This window comes from Bombus bifarius, unplaced genomic scaffold (genome assembly GCF_011952205.1).
Source record: "Bombus bifarius isolate JDL3187 unplaced genomic scaffold, Bbif_JDL3187 scf7180000010271, whole genome shotgun sequence".
Taxonomy (NCBI): Eukaryota; Metazoa; Arthropoda; class Insecta; order Hymenoptera; family Apidae; genus Bombus; species Bombus bifarius.
This window is the reverse complement of record NW_022885586.1, coordinates 6,242,779-6,258,435: the sequence shown is the minus strand read 5'-3', so window position 1 is coordinate 6,258,435 and position 15,657 is coordinate 6,242,779. Positions and strand designations below refer to the sequence as shown.

Below are 15,657 nucleotides of genomic sequence, written 5' to 3'. Positions count from 1 at the left end.
GCAAATGTATTAAGAGAAATTTTACAATCATTTACGGCTGATTCTGTTTTCGTAATACGTATGACGATTTACTATCTAAATTCATTCGTTAAAATAACAAAACAGGTTTGCGGATTGTCAGTCAACTCTTGTAGAAAATAGACGAAGTTTGGCCTTTGGAATGAGTAAACTTCCGCTTCGACACGTTCTACCCTCCTGGTTAATTCGAAACCCGCTTCAATTCGAGATACGTAAATTCGACGCGACGCATGGTGCTGCATTTGTCTAACTGACTGATGATATCATCGAAAAATAAGATCAAATTCGAAGAATGATTGTTTCGATTTTTGTTCGCTTCATGCTACAACGAAAAAAGAAAGTTTCAAATACATAAGCAAGCCTCGTCGAACCATTACGCCCAATTAGAAACGAATTTCACACATACGTCTCTTACTCGCATCCTCTCATTCGTTGTCTCTCGAATTTCAACGCGTGCGACGCACGACTGATCGACGGAATTGCCGTGGAAACTAGTTGAACGAACTGTAATTACGCGCACACGGGACGGTGTCGCGCTTCGATTCGAGTCGCACGGGAGACTGGCCTTGTTTCGATGGTACGCAATCGCTCGCCGCGAATTTCGTGCCTCGGATCCGCGATACACATCACTGATCACGATGAACCAGACACCCACGAAATTATGAACGCGATAATTAATTAACTCTCGTCGTTTGGAGGAAAGTTGGAGCGCGGTGAACGCGACTGCCGGCACAATGCATCGACGAGAACTTGCATCGGGAAGTTTGATTCACACCGTAGGAAATGATTAGCCGTGTAAACAACCGCTGCTGAATTCTGTCGAGGCCGTGATCATTTGATAATTATCGGCTTAAATATAAGACACGACTTGAAAAGCAGAATTTCGGCAAATTTTTAATAGGAAAATAAAGAATATTTATTTAATTCCGGAATTATCAATCAAACTGACCAATTCGTAACTTTTCATAGAAATCGTCTGGACTTACAGTAGCTGGAAAAGGTATTGCGTACACTCCTATTTTCCAATAGGATCAACCAATTAGGTTCTACATTTTATTTTCATAGCACTAAATTTTTGTAGCCTAATGAAATTAATTTTAATATATTTACAGGCAATCAATTGACTAATTAACGCACCGAATGAAAACTTATTTCTCCCTTGCATAGCTTATTTTGATTTCCCTGGAATTGATTTTATACTTTAGACGTTGAAAATTGCCAGACTCACATTGAATGAAAATTCACGAATATTTTATTCATCGCTATATAAATTTTGCGAAAGCTTTTTATAAAAAAACATCGTGCATTGAAAAAGTTGCGAACAGTTCGACGGTTCATTACTCACAGTTCCTATAGTTCCACTAAAGTCCTACTAAAATCAAAAGGGAAATTCAGGATGATACAAGGTCAGTTCTAATAAAAACCAGCGAATACGCCAAACAAGCGTTGAGTCGAAATAAAAATTAAAATATTAATAAGCATGTAACAAAAAACGCAGAGGAAGTTTGAAAAACATTGAGCTTCGTGAACGTTCTATATACGGTGTCTCATCGAAGATATCCATAGAGCTAAGAAATCGCCGCGTCAGTGGTTCAGGAGTGGTTGATAACGCGGTTAGATGAAGGAAAAAAGAAAGAAGAGAGAAAAAGAGAGGAGATACACACACGGAGGGTTAGAGCAATAACGTAGAGGCGACTGGTTTCTAAAGAGAAGGCAAGAATGCGCAAAGAAGGCAGGGGAAGAGTGGAAAAAAGTAGGGAAGGACGTGTTCAGAATAAGAAGACATCGCGGAGGCAAAAATCAGTCGGTGGAAATATTTTAGCACCACAGCATGAATCCCTCGATGACAATTGTAGCACGCGAGACCTAGTCCCGCAGCTTTTTCCTTTTACGGCGTGGTCGTAGAGCGTCTCTTTTTGCGCTGCGACAAGCCACGCACTTCTGGCCGGAAGCGAAATTTCCGTATTACGCTCAGTAGTATGTCTCGTTGCCTCGATATCGTTTCGCGTTCTTCCCATCCCACCGGCGCAGCGGCTCGTTCCTTGCTTTGATCAACGTTCCTCGGGAAAAGGACATCGTGTTGTGTGGCCCTTTGTGCGGTCCCGGCGTGGCATGGTAACCGTTGCCTGAAAGGTTACGCTACTGGCTGTGCACTCCCTATCGACGACACGACACAACGATGGTGCGCGATTCTCTCCGCCGAAGAGGGAGGAGTAGGGAATGAGTCGACCAGACCCGGAAGTCGGGACGCGAAATTAATATTAAAATATGCATGAAGCGCGGTCGCGTATTGCCGTCACGGAATTCGTTAGCGCGTTCTTATCTCGGGCTGGTTTTCTGGCCCCGGCACGAAAGCAATATTCTAGTGTTACGAGGCACGAGCAGCCCAATATACCCCGGTTCGACTGACCGGCTCGATGGTTCGATCGGCTTTGCTCGATCAAAAGACACGATGCAACCCTTTGCGCCTGCCGGTCCCTTTAGGGGTGTAGCATATAAATTGCTCCCATCGATTCTACGTCAGCGATTGTGCGACGTCGATGCAACCAGCTCCCGTTGTAGCCTTTCTCGTCTATGTATGTCGGGCTGGATGAGCTTAGGCCAGGTGGGGGTATGTGTTTCGTAAAACGGGGAATTGCCGTACCGATTCTGTGAGGGGACCTTTGACCGAGAAAGAGAAAGAGATTGTGATTAGTGTTTTGAAAGGGAAGCCAAGTATTCAGCGGATTTTAGATTGCTACGTATATGCGATAATTTGTTGAGAATGTTTAAAACCTACTGTGCGAGCTCTCGTCTCTTTATTTTAAACGGCTTCCGTTACTCGTCTTTTGAACGAACGTTCAGACGAAAATAATTGTTTTGCCAAAAGAACGTTCGGGGTAATTTAACGTTATAAAACGCAGAAACACGCTCTAAACAATAACTTTTAACTAGCGCAAACGATACTGGCACTTATGGAGAGATTGTTTAAAATTATACTATTTCCTGTTAAAATGCTCAGTAATGAATAAAGTAAGTATTCAGAAGGGTAATATTATACGGAACACTATGCGCCTTTATTCTCAGCATATTTCTACCCTTATATTCTACAGAATTACATACTAAAATTATTAATCCACTTCTTTATTCTCGTACTAAAACGAGCCGTTTTGTTTCCATATTATACTTCAAAAAAATATTCTTGTCTTCCTTACTTTATTAATCAAATAATACAGCGTACATTTAACTCATTTAGTAACAATTACACGATTCATTATGTGAGTTAATAAAATGAATACAGCCAACTTGAATAACTGAATATTGTTGTTGTCTATGCCATGATTTTAAGTTTTTCTGATGCGCTTTTTAACATTGGTGTAGGTCCAATGGAACAAAAGCTCTACTAACAAATTATTTATTGAACAAACAATTATAAAATATAGAAATACGTTACAATATCCAGAATGTCACAAAACACGCGAGAATTAATTCTAGACATCAGAACAATGAAAAATGTTTCTGCACATAAACGTCATTCGAGAATTATTTTTAAAGTTAAAAACCATTTCATGTTACGCTTGAAATATCTTTACATCTCAGAAGACTTTCCCGTTTCTGTCCAAGTACATAATTACGTTCATTTATTATAAAGAGATAGCATAAACAATTGTATATTCGAAAGTAATTAAAAAGTAATATTTGTAACATCATCACCGTTTTTCGACTTTCAATTCTTGGAATTGAATATCTGTACGATCGTGTGAAATTTCAGTATAAAAATATCGAAAAGCAACTTCAAAATTTTTTCTAAAACAGCATGAGTATCTTGAGAAACGCGTGCCCTTGAAAATGCTTTCTGTCTCATCCCGATATCTCGAAGCATTCCGGAGATGCGAGGGGTTTAACGCGTAGTATTACGATACAAGGAATCTGTTCAATAGCCATTGATATACGCGCTATGGCGGTCTGACCTACATTTTTTCCTGGAAATGCGTACTCCGTTGTAGGAGCAGTGAAAAAAGCCGTCGAGACAGCATCTGTTACTGACCAGTGTACGCGGCTCGAGTTGGGATAGGTCAGAGAAGACGTGCGAGAGTATGTAGTCTGAGCGTGCGACAAGGACAGAACTAAGGAATGCTAAAAATTCATCGTTTCCTTTGCACGGCGATATCTCGAGAACCATAAGTCGTATCGGAACGAGATGAAGAGAATTTTAAAGGGCAAAATTTCTCGCTTCTAAGAAGTTCCATTTGGTCGAAAACTTTCGCCCAACTTCGGAGATATTGTTGTTTAAACTTTCAGTAGTTTTAATAGGATTTAAGCAAGTTTCTAGAAAAAGAAAAAAATGTAAAAGAAATCTGTTTAGAATGTTTTTCGTTACGGCGAGATTAGCTTCTTCGGAGACCATAGAAGTAAATTCTTTCTGATTTGGAGAATTTTTGAATCGTATAATTTAAACAAATTTTTTTAATTTCATTTACATCGGTTTCACGAAGTTGCTGGTATATTTAAGCGTACCAATGTGTATTTTGCAACTGTATTATTCAATAAACAGGCGAGTACTTTTATGAGATACACCGGCTGTGTCTCGTAGGGTCGGTTTTGCAAAGTTTTCCTTCGCGTAATTCACTTTCATGCGACTTCCCGCAAAATGTTTGCTTTTGCTCGTCGCGCACTAGCACGCGCGTGCACGTGGCTCCATGAAAATTTACGTAAATAAACCATAGAATATTTGCCGGGAACCGTTTTTTCTCCGATATTTTTTAAAACAACATTGAAAGGATAAACTTTTTGAGGGTAACCAAGAAAATACACACGGCTGAAGGTTTATCCGGTGGGCCTACAAAAATTTCCACCTCGAAATTCACGTTTGAGAAGCTATATTCTATAGTTTTCTTTGCATCTGCCCTCCAAAATATTTCATATAAATTCCAACCTTTCGTTTCGCTGCGGAGTTCGTCCAATCGGATAAAGTAGTCTAAGCGAAAATGTACCGACGATCTTCCAGGTTTCTTTTTCCATGAAAATTCTATCGATTCGTATTCATTTATTGCCGTGCGCATTTCGTTTACTCGAGAATTTTCCCTGAAAGATTCAGGCACGCGGCCAAGAGTAGGGACATTGTCGTTATCATCGTCGTTGGAGCATATGTCGAGCCGAAGGAGTCGCGCAACCGGAATACCGATATTCGAATCGACCAGCTACTAGCGCGAGCATCTTTCACCCGAAGTAAGCAATATATTTGCTGCATCGTGTTCCCTATCAATCTGTTAAACGTACCAAGAAAACGAGTTGTTCGTTTTCGTTTATTCCCTGCACAAATTGTCCCATCGATTTTATTCCTGAAATCGTCAAAACTTGCCTATTCGTCGATGGACCATAAGCGTCCAGCGGTATATTACACAGGAAAATTCCAAGTTGGTATTGGAAAAGAAAGAGGAATATTTCGAACGCAGGAAAGGAAGTAGTGACGTAATTTCCAATGTACAAGAAAGACCGAATGGGCTAGACGGACGTTTGCAACGTGTATCGAACTCGAAGTTGCACGATGTGAACGCATAACAAAGTTACAAAACAGGCGGGGATAAAAATTGATTATCGAACTTGCTATTGGTTTCATCTGTTCGGAACACCTTTGCTGCTTGCCAGTTCTTTTCTTCCCATTTTCCCCTTATTCTTCTCTTTCACCTGTTTCTTTTTTCCTTTCGTTTTTTTTTCTTTCGATTTTGTCTCGTACAAAACGAGAAGTTCTCGACCCTGGATGGCCTATATCGTATCGATTCGGAGACCGACGGAGTTACTTTGAAACTTGAAATTGCATATTATTGGATTCTATCGACGTCGAGGATATTTCACGCGAAACTAGAATGACCGCGTCCAAACGTATCAATTTCAATTTTTATATATACTTCTGCGCTTTTTCCGTGACCCTCTCTTCTCTCTTTTTCTCTCTTCTCTCCCTTCGGTATCGAAACTCTGTCCCGGCACGTCCGAACGCTTTTATTTTATTCGCATGGCAGCGAGTCGCGTGTTTTGCCTGTTTACTGACTGGAATTGTCGCGTGAATCGAAAACAACTGTACCAGCCACGACAGAATACTTTTTAACTACGGACAAAAGGACACGAACGAGATTGAACTAGTACTGACAATTTATTTCTAATTACTGTCCCGCATACGTAGCAACGTTTTCCGCGGTAGTAATTGTTCAATCGTTAGTCAGTAGGGGCGAAAGAATTGTTGTTCGACACGCGACAGTTAAATCGGCTTTCGTTTATAAAGCCGCGTAAACGCACGGCAGAAAAATCGTCGTGGACGTTGATGGATGCGAAATCAGCCCTAAAACAATCCGAAGAAAATTGCTCATTCCCTTAACTGCACGGTATAATATAGCGATCAACGAAGTAGGATTAGTTTTTTAACGAACCACCCCTATAATTCAACTCGTGCGACGCTTCGTGTGCGGCTCAGAGAATCGCGTTACGTAAACTGCGTGACTACATGCGCACATAGAACCGCTATAAAACAACAGTATTTCGTAGACAATTTATCTACGCATTAACTTTGCAAAATGGATTAAAAAATATTTTGTTACGAAAAGAGAGGGCGAATAAAAGCAATGATTAGAAAAATGTATTGCTTCACGGAAGATTGGAATTCAAAATTTCTTCCAAAATAACGGTTTATTTCACGGCCTATGTAAAGCTAGCAATGTTCGATAAACGCTTGGTAGGTGGAATCATAGGAAAATTACGAGATACTCGAGAACGAAAGGGTGGCACCTTCAGAGAAGAGCAACGCGCATACTTAAGCGAAAAGCGGGTTCGTTTCTAGCGCAACGCGATATCAATTTGGGCAATTAAACGCTCCCTATCCGTAACGCTTAAATGCGTTATCTACGCTATTATATCCGTTAGCAACCCTTTTGCTTTGGTCTGTAGAACCCCGTGGTGAGACTCGTCGAAACGCTGTACCTTGGGAACACGCAGTCGCGACAGCCACCGCGGTATCTATCGGCCTGGTGAAACCTTGTTAGAGGTGAGCACAGTTGGCACTACAATCTCATATCCTGCTCGGCGTACTTGTTGGCGTCGTGAGGACTGTTCCGACCAAATGAAACCTCAGCCTTTCGCCCGCAAATATCGTCGCAACGCTGCGATAAGGAAGGATCAGCTCAGATCTCAGACGACGCCTTGAGAACCAGAATGTCTATCCGTAATTTGTTTTTTCTTGATATTAAACTACAGTGTCTCGCGAAAGTATTTGGACACATAGAATTTTTTTATCGATATATTACGTATGTTACGTAGAACATATCGAAATCCTACTAACAATGATTTACGTTCCTTTTATAATGATTAGGTGCTAAATAATCATCGAAAGATTAATCGTTTTAATACTTCATCGAAGGTACAAGTTATTTATGAGATAGAATTTAGAAATTTTCAATAATAATTTGTTGAAGTGTTAAACTATCTATATAGAGTACATTTTTGAGGCACGATACATAGCCTCAATATCCACCTACCTCTATAAATGTGCTACAAGTTACGTAAAATTTAGATCAGATTAATTACCTCCCTTGGTCTCTAATTAAATTATTAAAACTTTAACTTCAATTTTCCATATTTCGCACAATATTTGTGAGCTGAATTTGAAAATCCCAACAACGGTTAAACTCAAGATTAAATCTACAACCTTACTTTCCTTATTTCCAGGTAATTAATATTTCCATCCGTTATATCACTCAAATACTAGCCAAATTCTAATTAGACGTGAAAGAACGTGATTTAGGAATCTGTAGAAACCACCTGGTACGAAGAAGTTTGTTTATCCGCGGTCAACTTGGAATTGCGTAACTTTAGAAAAAATAATTAGCCACGGAACCCGTGTCAGAATGTTGAAGTTAATTCCAGAGATAATCGTCGGAACTATTCGGGGAGTGTTCTCGCGGAAGTTGATCCTCGGCAAATTTCGCGTAAATCGTAGGAAAGAAGTCGAAAGGAGAGCGAGAGAAAGATAAAGTTTTTCCGCTGCGTCTTCGAACTGTGCAATTACTAACTAATCGACCAAACTAAAGTTTAAGCCTTTCCTAACGAACACTAACAAATTTTAACTAGATGTCCTCTATACGAACCAGCGAAAGTTGAAATACGCTTTTCGTCGATCAGGGACGACATAAGAAGACGTAAGTACACATTTTAATTCAGAAGTTGAAGAAACTAGCTGGCGTTCTCTTCTTTTCTGGTTGGCAACTTGAAATTCCCGACAGCAGTTCTCTTTACTTAAAATCAACTCACAAAGTTTCTGCCTATAAAAGTTAGAAACACTGTTATTTTTATCAAATTGTCCGCTATATTAATCAGAGTTAACCAACGACTACGAAAAATTATAATTATTTTCCAAATCGAACAATTTTTCAAAACAAGATATTACTTCCTACGAGTAATAAATCGTGAAATATACACAACGATGAATCGAAACACGTGTTTTGAAAAAGGGAGCAATAATCGAAATGAAACATAACCCACAAACAAAATCATACCGAAATTTGCATCGATTCGATCGTAGACATCATCTCAAAGATGATTCACCTTTATCCTTGGAGGCACGCAGGGGCTTTGCCAAAAGATTTACGGATTATTCTCACGATGGCGTGAAACACGACGGATGAGCATCGTCCGGGACAAAAGAAGCATGCAGAGCGCGTTCCATCGCTAAAATGATTGCACCACGGTGATTCATGTGCACGCGAGCAGCCAGCTTCTGTCAAATTCATCACCGCAATATCTTAGAGTGCCCGATGTATTTTAATGCAATCTCCAAAACTAAAACACAGACAAACATCTTCTAAACGATTCCATCCTCTTTCCAATCTTATACACGTTACCCCATGCTAGAATGTAGAAAAACGCATGCACGTAAACCAGCCTATACTATTTGATAGTTGCATCACTGAAATTCCGCTAGACGAAGTTCGTTGGTTTAGCCGCGGCAAATAGGTGAAAATTAGGAACGAAGGGGGGTTTGATTGGGGAAATACGGGTAAAGGGGTGCGTATAATCGGGCCGCCTGTCGTTCCTCTGTAATAACCGCACGCTATTAAGGGCGGTTGGTTCACAGGCGGACTAAGAGGGATGAAGACGATAGGAGAGAGGGGATGGAAACGTGGAGAAGGCGAGCGCCGTCTGCCGCAATTAGTTTTACGCTGCTCCTTTCCTTTTCAACCTACAGACGGGGTAGACGGTGATCAGCTGCTATCGCTCTCCCCTTTAGAAGCTCGCCCTCTTGCTTGTCGTTGTAGAGAAATTCAAACACGCGTAACGAAGGTTAATGTCGTGTCTACACAGGGTCGCTTGTCCCTCTTTTTGCTTCCTTTTTCTCCTTTCCCCTCTACATCCCCTGTAGCCCGTGTTCGTTCCGGCAATTCGTTTATAAAGAAGGGTGGCTGAAGACAAGTCGCGGTACTTCCTCTCTCCACTGCGGCTGGCTCGTTAAGAATTCATGAGTCGAATATGTTAGGCTGTCGGGGAGGATTGCTTGAAATTTCTACGAACGCATCGGCGAGGGATGTATCCCTTAAACGATTCGAGGGCTTTCGTCGAACTTTCCAATATCGAACCATTTCTCTCGCTCCCTCTGGGTGGAAATCGGCCGGGCTGCTTCTATCCCTCGTTTGATTAGCAACCTCATAAAATATTTATCGACAGAGAAAAATCAGCAAACCCTGGGACACGGGATATTTCGCCACGCTACCGCACTATGGTAAATATTTTATGTCAATTACGTATTCCGAAAGCGCGGTCCTTTGGGCGTCCACGTTCAAAAGAATTTCTTTAATTTTAGTTCTCTGATCTTTTATGAAATTACATACTCGCTCGTAGGAATAAAAAGCTGCGAGGAACAGAGAGGGAAAAGAGTAACGATACTGAAGGTAGAAACTCTTCTACATTTTCCGAAAGGGGAAACGTTGGCAGTTCCACTGAAAATATGTATGAAGGTACAAATAAGTGACAGTATACCCTCGCATCATGCGCATGCAGAGTTTCGTGGCATGAGATTCTAGCTCATCCCTTGTGTGTAAACGTCGCTTTGGCATTTATGGGGGCATTTATATCGGCTCGGGGGTTATTCGCCGACCAGAGATAGTTAGAGGCACGATAGCATCGGTGGAGGTGGCTCCAATCATTTCCCAATTAGCAGCTGATTGCGTACAGTCCATGATAGAACTTTGACCTACCGCAGATTGGTCCGGTACGGTTAATTCGGGAACACCAGAGACGTACTCGATGTATGCCGAATGGGGTAGACCGGCAAACGGAGATGCAGTGCAACCAGGTATCGAGGCAGATAGGTGTAGGAGATGGAGGAGGTAACAGGGGAATGGGAGATTGGCGAGAGAAGGGAGGTTTGGTAGCCTGGCGTTAATATCTCACGACGCGACGCGAAACGAGCCGGCAGCAATATCGGAGATCGCGCAAATTGCGATCGGCAACAGAGATCTTCGTATCCGTGCGCGCACGCGGCCATGAAGGATTTATAGGATGTCCGTTTTTCATCTGCAACGCGGCGCCGCTGTAAAATTAGTCGGCGAACAGTCCTATCACGATTTCTCCATTCCCAGTTCTTCGTCGTCGTGCTTGTCATCGTTTTTTCTTCAACCGGGCATTTTTACCGAGATATTCGTGTTGGAGAATGAAGAATGTTGCGTTTTTGGATAAAGGAAAACAGCAAGAAGTAATAAGAATGGATGTGGATTGATAGAAGTGCTGTGGAAGTTATTTGGTGGCTGGTAGACAGAAGCGTAAGGAGAACGAGACCGTGTCTGATCAAACACGATCTGTGGTCTTTCTACTTAGATATATGATAGGAATTTAGATCTTTCCTGGAAATGTTAGCGGATCCTAAGGATGAAAGCAGTGTATTGTCACATTTTAGGAGTTAGAATGCGATATGCCCTTGATTCATGGAACTTTATTCTAATTCTTGCAATCACCACATAACTCGATTACCTCTAATGATTCTATTACACTTTCTTTACTATTTTAGTGCAATATATAAAAAGATACTGGTGTAATGGAATGGCTTTCAATTTTTCTAAACTCACCTAATTTTGTACAGCCACTTTCCACTATAGCAGCAGAATTGTTCTCTTTTTCCATCGTTAAGAAACAGAATCGTTATTCTTCGTTCGCTGTTCCAAGCATCGACACATCCAATAACGAACGTCCTCCTATAACGTGGAAAAGGACGAAGAATTAGTATCCTCAAAGGAGGTGCGCGATATTTCATCAACGATCGAAGTCCTTTGTCTCGTTAACGGACATTGTCGCACGAAATTAGAGACCGATTTTCCTTTATCCAGTTCCCATGCGGAATTTGTCTCTTTAATTCTCGAACAATGTGCGGGAAAGCTGACGCGGTACGGAACGAAGCAGAGAACGAATAGAGGGATGAATAAAAAGAGACACATGCACACATACACACTAGTAAAAAGACGACCAAAAAAAAAAAAAAAGAAATACAATTAAAAAGAAAATAAAGAAAGAGCGAGAAACAATGAGATAGGGGAGCGGTCGAAGCTGAAATCGCATGTTTCACGCACTAGGCGTTTTAAACCGTTTTAACGAGAGTCGAGAGAGCGGCAAGCATCGTTCATCATTGCGTGTCATTGTGTGTTGCAGAACCTGGCGACCTAGCCGTCGCGACCCATTGTTCCCCGCTGGCCAACAACGAGCGAAGCAACAGCAACGGCAGCAACAGCACCAACGGCAGCACGAATGCCAGTGGCAGTGCCGCCAGCAAAAGCTATTCGCTCGAGCACCGCATCCAGCGCGTGTCTACGCTCGGCCGGAGGCATTTGGCTGCGCAACGATCCTACCGAGGATTATTCGGATGCCGTAGAAGCATCTTCGCTGCCGCGGAATGTGTCGATCAGAAAATCGGGGATTCTATGCCGCGAGCCGTCGCCTGTCCTCTCCGTGTCGTCGTAAATGCAAACGCTGAAATCGGCAGGATTTTCAGACGAACGCTGACACCGCTGTAACCAAATGAATTACCAAATGAAGGACGCGTTTGAGATATGATACACTGAATTCTGCTCTGCGAATCATCGCACATTCACCTTTCAATACTCGAAATGATCCCGAATCTCTAACGTAATAGTAATTTTCACAACACGAAATCTGCTATTGCTATGGTGAAATATATCGACAGAAGGCTCAAGAAATCTTTACGACGAAATATGAAATCACAAGTACCTACAACGCTAAGCTGAAACAACTTGTTTAAGAACACGAACACTCCAAGTAATCCGCAGTGACGAGACGAAGCACAGACTCGTTTCTCCAGTCGAGCAAGAAACGGTTTCCGCTCTGTGCGGTTTTGCGCGGTCTATTTGGCCGGCTAGAAGGGGGTCGAGTGGCCGAGATTTTTCTTTCCGTGGCGAAGTTGCACGCGCTGCGGAGGAAGTCAGCGGGAACGCGGTTGTTACTGGAAGATAAATTAACGAAGAATACAACAAGGGTTGGAGGCAAACAGAAGAAGAAGAAAGGGCGGAAAGGAAAGTTCATGAATGCCACGAGGAGGCACGCACGCATGCTTGCGTGCTGCCCGCGAATTACAGAGCTCCTGTGTATTTGTATCTGTCTTTCCCCGACAGGCCGTTTTCCTTGCCCGCATAAATCATCGGAATTAGCGCAATTTCGACGTCGAGTGGCCCGGAACAGTTTCTGTCTCTCTGCGTTTCTTCGCGGTAGGGGAGGATTAATGGACGCGACGCGCGGCGAGGAATGAAAATTCGACGAGCGACGAGTACCCCGGAGCATCATTAAGAGGAGGAACTCTGGAGATGAAACGGGAAAGAGGGTTAAAACGATCGACCTCAAATTTTCCTCGTGGGAAAGAGATAAATCACTTTCGTGAAAATAAGGTAGAAAAACGTTGTTGGAAAAGTTTTGTAACATTGCGGAAAGGGTTAACAGCGAAAAAACAACGGAGAAATATTACCACCATGCGTGATTGCGCGGTACTGTGTAATTACGAAGACGTCCTTTACTTTTCTAATTCCTACTGTTCGTCAAACGATACGCACCACGGTAGGAGGAAAGTGAGGTTGCCCAAATATGTAATCGTCAATTTTTATAGCATCTCCAAAATGTCAAGTCAAAAAACTCAGAAAGCTGGAGACATCACGAAAGAACGACAATTTTGATCCAACGTTCTTATCTCGGCGTTCCTTTGGGGAATGTTAATTACCGTTTTCACGATTTGCCAAGCGGAATAGGATAGTCAAACAACCGCTGAGCGAGAAGCAACGGATCACATCGGTGTGTCGCTTATTATTTTTAATCTTAGCGAACCGGATCTCTGCTTGTCTAACTGTGCACATATGTAGACATACAGAGAGAGGGAGAGAGAGAGAAAGTCACATAGAAACGCACACTTGTAACCGTTTCAACCCCTCTATTTGATACAGCGAAGGGGAGGAGGGTAAACGAGACTAACGCGCTAACGATGCCAACGTTAATTACCGGGCCGGAAAGACCGCCTAATCGTTGAGCAAGTGCACGCGCTAATTACGCGGGGCTGCTTGCTGATCGAGCGAATCGTACGGTTTCAGTCGAGAATCGTGGAAGTGTGCCGGAGTTGCATGTTTCTTGCGATCTCGTTACTTTCACGAGGCTCTGACCGCGATGAAATTGACCTGACACGACCGGAATACCGTTCGATCGACGTTGTATTCGTTCCTTTTTGTTTACGAGGTAAGTCGGCGGAAAAAGGAAATAATTCGGCTTCAAAAAGTTGAAACATTAAAATATTTAAAGAAGCAATTTTTAGTGACGCCAGTTGAAATAGGTGCAAGAATTTGTTTTTTAACGCATAGGTAATTGATACTTAATTTCGAGAAATATTTTTTACTGGTTCGAGTACAATCTTTTTACGAGGATCACAGGATAAAAAAGTGAAAATTTTGTACGAAAATATTTAGTTTTTATTTGTTGTTTTAATACAATTGTTATGAATGGTACCCTGGATCTATTTTTTATCGATTCGAGTGCTCTTTTTTAAAAGGCTCGAGATAAATTTTTACCGTTGTTTTTCGCGTTTTATCGCTTTAAATATACGCTTTTGAAACTAAAATTTAATTTGATAAAAGCGTTGAGGACTATCGAAACATTGAGGTAATTGATTTAATAACGAACGCATCGAGAATAAGGACTTTCTTTTACGAGCTCTACTCCACATCTATTACCGTTCAGATGCATAGATCCTCCGATTGTGGGGACGTGCGATGAATCGCGGGCAGAAGAGCGAGAACCAATTCCTGCCAATTTTTGTACGAAAGATCCCACCGCGATTTCGATCGATCCAACACTGATAGCGTCTAGAAGTGGTGCCAGAGAATGGATAGATAATATTGCCAAAGAATGGAAGAACGCTGCCGACGAACACGCATAGCCCGTTCGAAGGGCACGATCCTACCATCGTAGTTTTTAGATTTATTAAGAAACAAAAAAAAAGAATTACATTTAAATTGTAACGTTTAGAAGGTTTCCTACATAGCGACCACGTGGTAAAAAATACCACGTGCATCAAGTCTAACTGCTTAAGAACACATGAAACATACACAAACGCAGACAGACACGTACACATTCCTACGCGTAGACACACAAAGACACACACGCGAAATACGTGAAACTTATTTGCAGTGATATCCGATATATATGTAATTTTGTAAATACACTGGTATAAATGACGAGGGACAATGCGTTGTGATTGGAAGGCGAATTTGAGCTACGTAAAACGAAAAAGATAATGCTCCTTTCTATACTAACTTCCCATGAAGCCCGTACGAAAAGAAAATCTTCCCAATGATCAGAGTCAGGTAGATCAACGAATAGCGAGCCACGAGAGAGTAAAGCATCGACTTTTTTTAACGAAATACACGGAATTAGTCACGTGAACCGTTTTCTCATCGAGTGATGTGTGAGCGTGCGATTCGATGAGTGATCCGAGTGACATCGCGAAGGGGTCAGCCAAATATATTTTATAAAGTATAAGCTAGAAATTCTTTATAACAATTAGATTGTATTATCTATAAACATGAATTTTAAAATCTTTTCTCTCAGCACAAAATTGATATGGAAAGAAGAATTATACATTTCCGAAAATCAATACGAATATTATACTAAAATTCTCGATCAACGAAACGAAATGATGAAAATATGAACCCCAAAACGATGGACAAATGACAAGCAGCGTGAGTGTTGGTCATAGCGTGGTCCATTGATAACTGTGTGAACCATGAACGAAAGAGAATCCTCGTCGAGCGTGGCCTCTGACATCTTTTCTAAAATTGAGCGATCGCGATCGTGATTGCTCTGAAATATTCCTTTCGACGAGGTGGCGTGCGAGTGTCTATCGAAACGATGAAAAGTGAGGAAAATGAGCGCGTGTAACACAGGGTAGACAATAGGGACCATCGAGAGGAAGAGACAGAGAGCGCGGCCAGAGACGAGCGAGAAGGTGAGGCGGTCCAAGGCAGTTTGTTTCATGAATATTTCAGCGTCTGGCGTTTCTGGTAAACAGCGGACGTCGTGGAATTATGTTTCCAGGCTGTTTTCAACGTCTGGCGTCGCCTGGTAGAAGAACCGCCGATT

The 15,657-nt window shown here is 41.9% G+C and overlaps 1 protein-coding gene across 1 annotated transcript in view; it reads left to right on the top strand.

Annotated features, from left to right (window-relative positions):
• The window catches only part of LOC117216318, a 30,000-nt gene extending 15,480 nt beyond the window's left edge, over positions 1-14,520 (top strand). The window contains exon 2 of the mRNA XM_033462933.1: positions 11,680-14,520. Within this exon, the coding sequence (XP_033318824.1) occupies positions 11,680-11,694 (15 nt within the window). The 3' untranslated portion in view covers positions 11,695-14,520. The remainder of the gene's footprint in view (positions 1-11,679) is intronic.
• Positions 14,521-15,657: the final 1,137 nt, after the last annotated feature.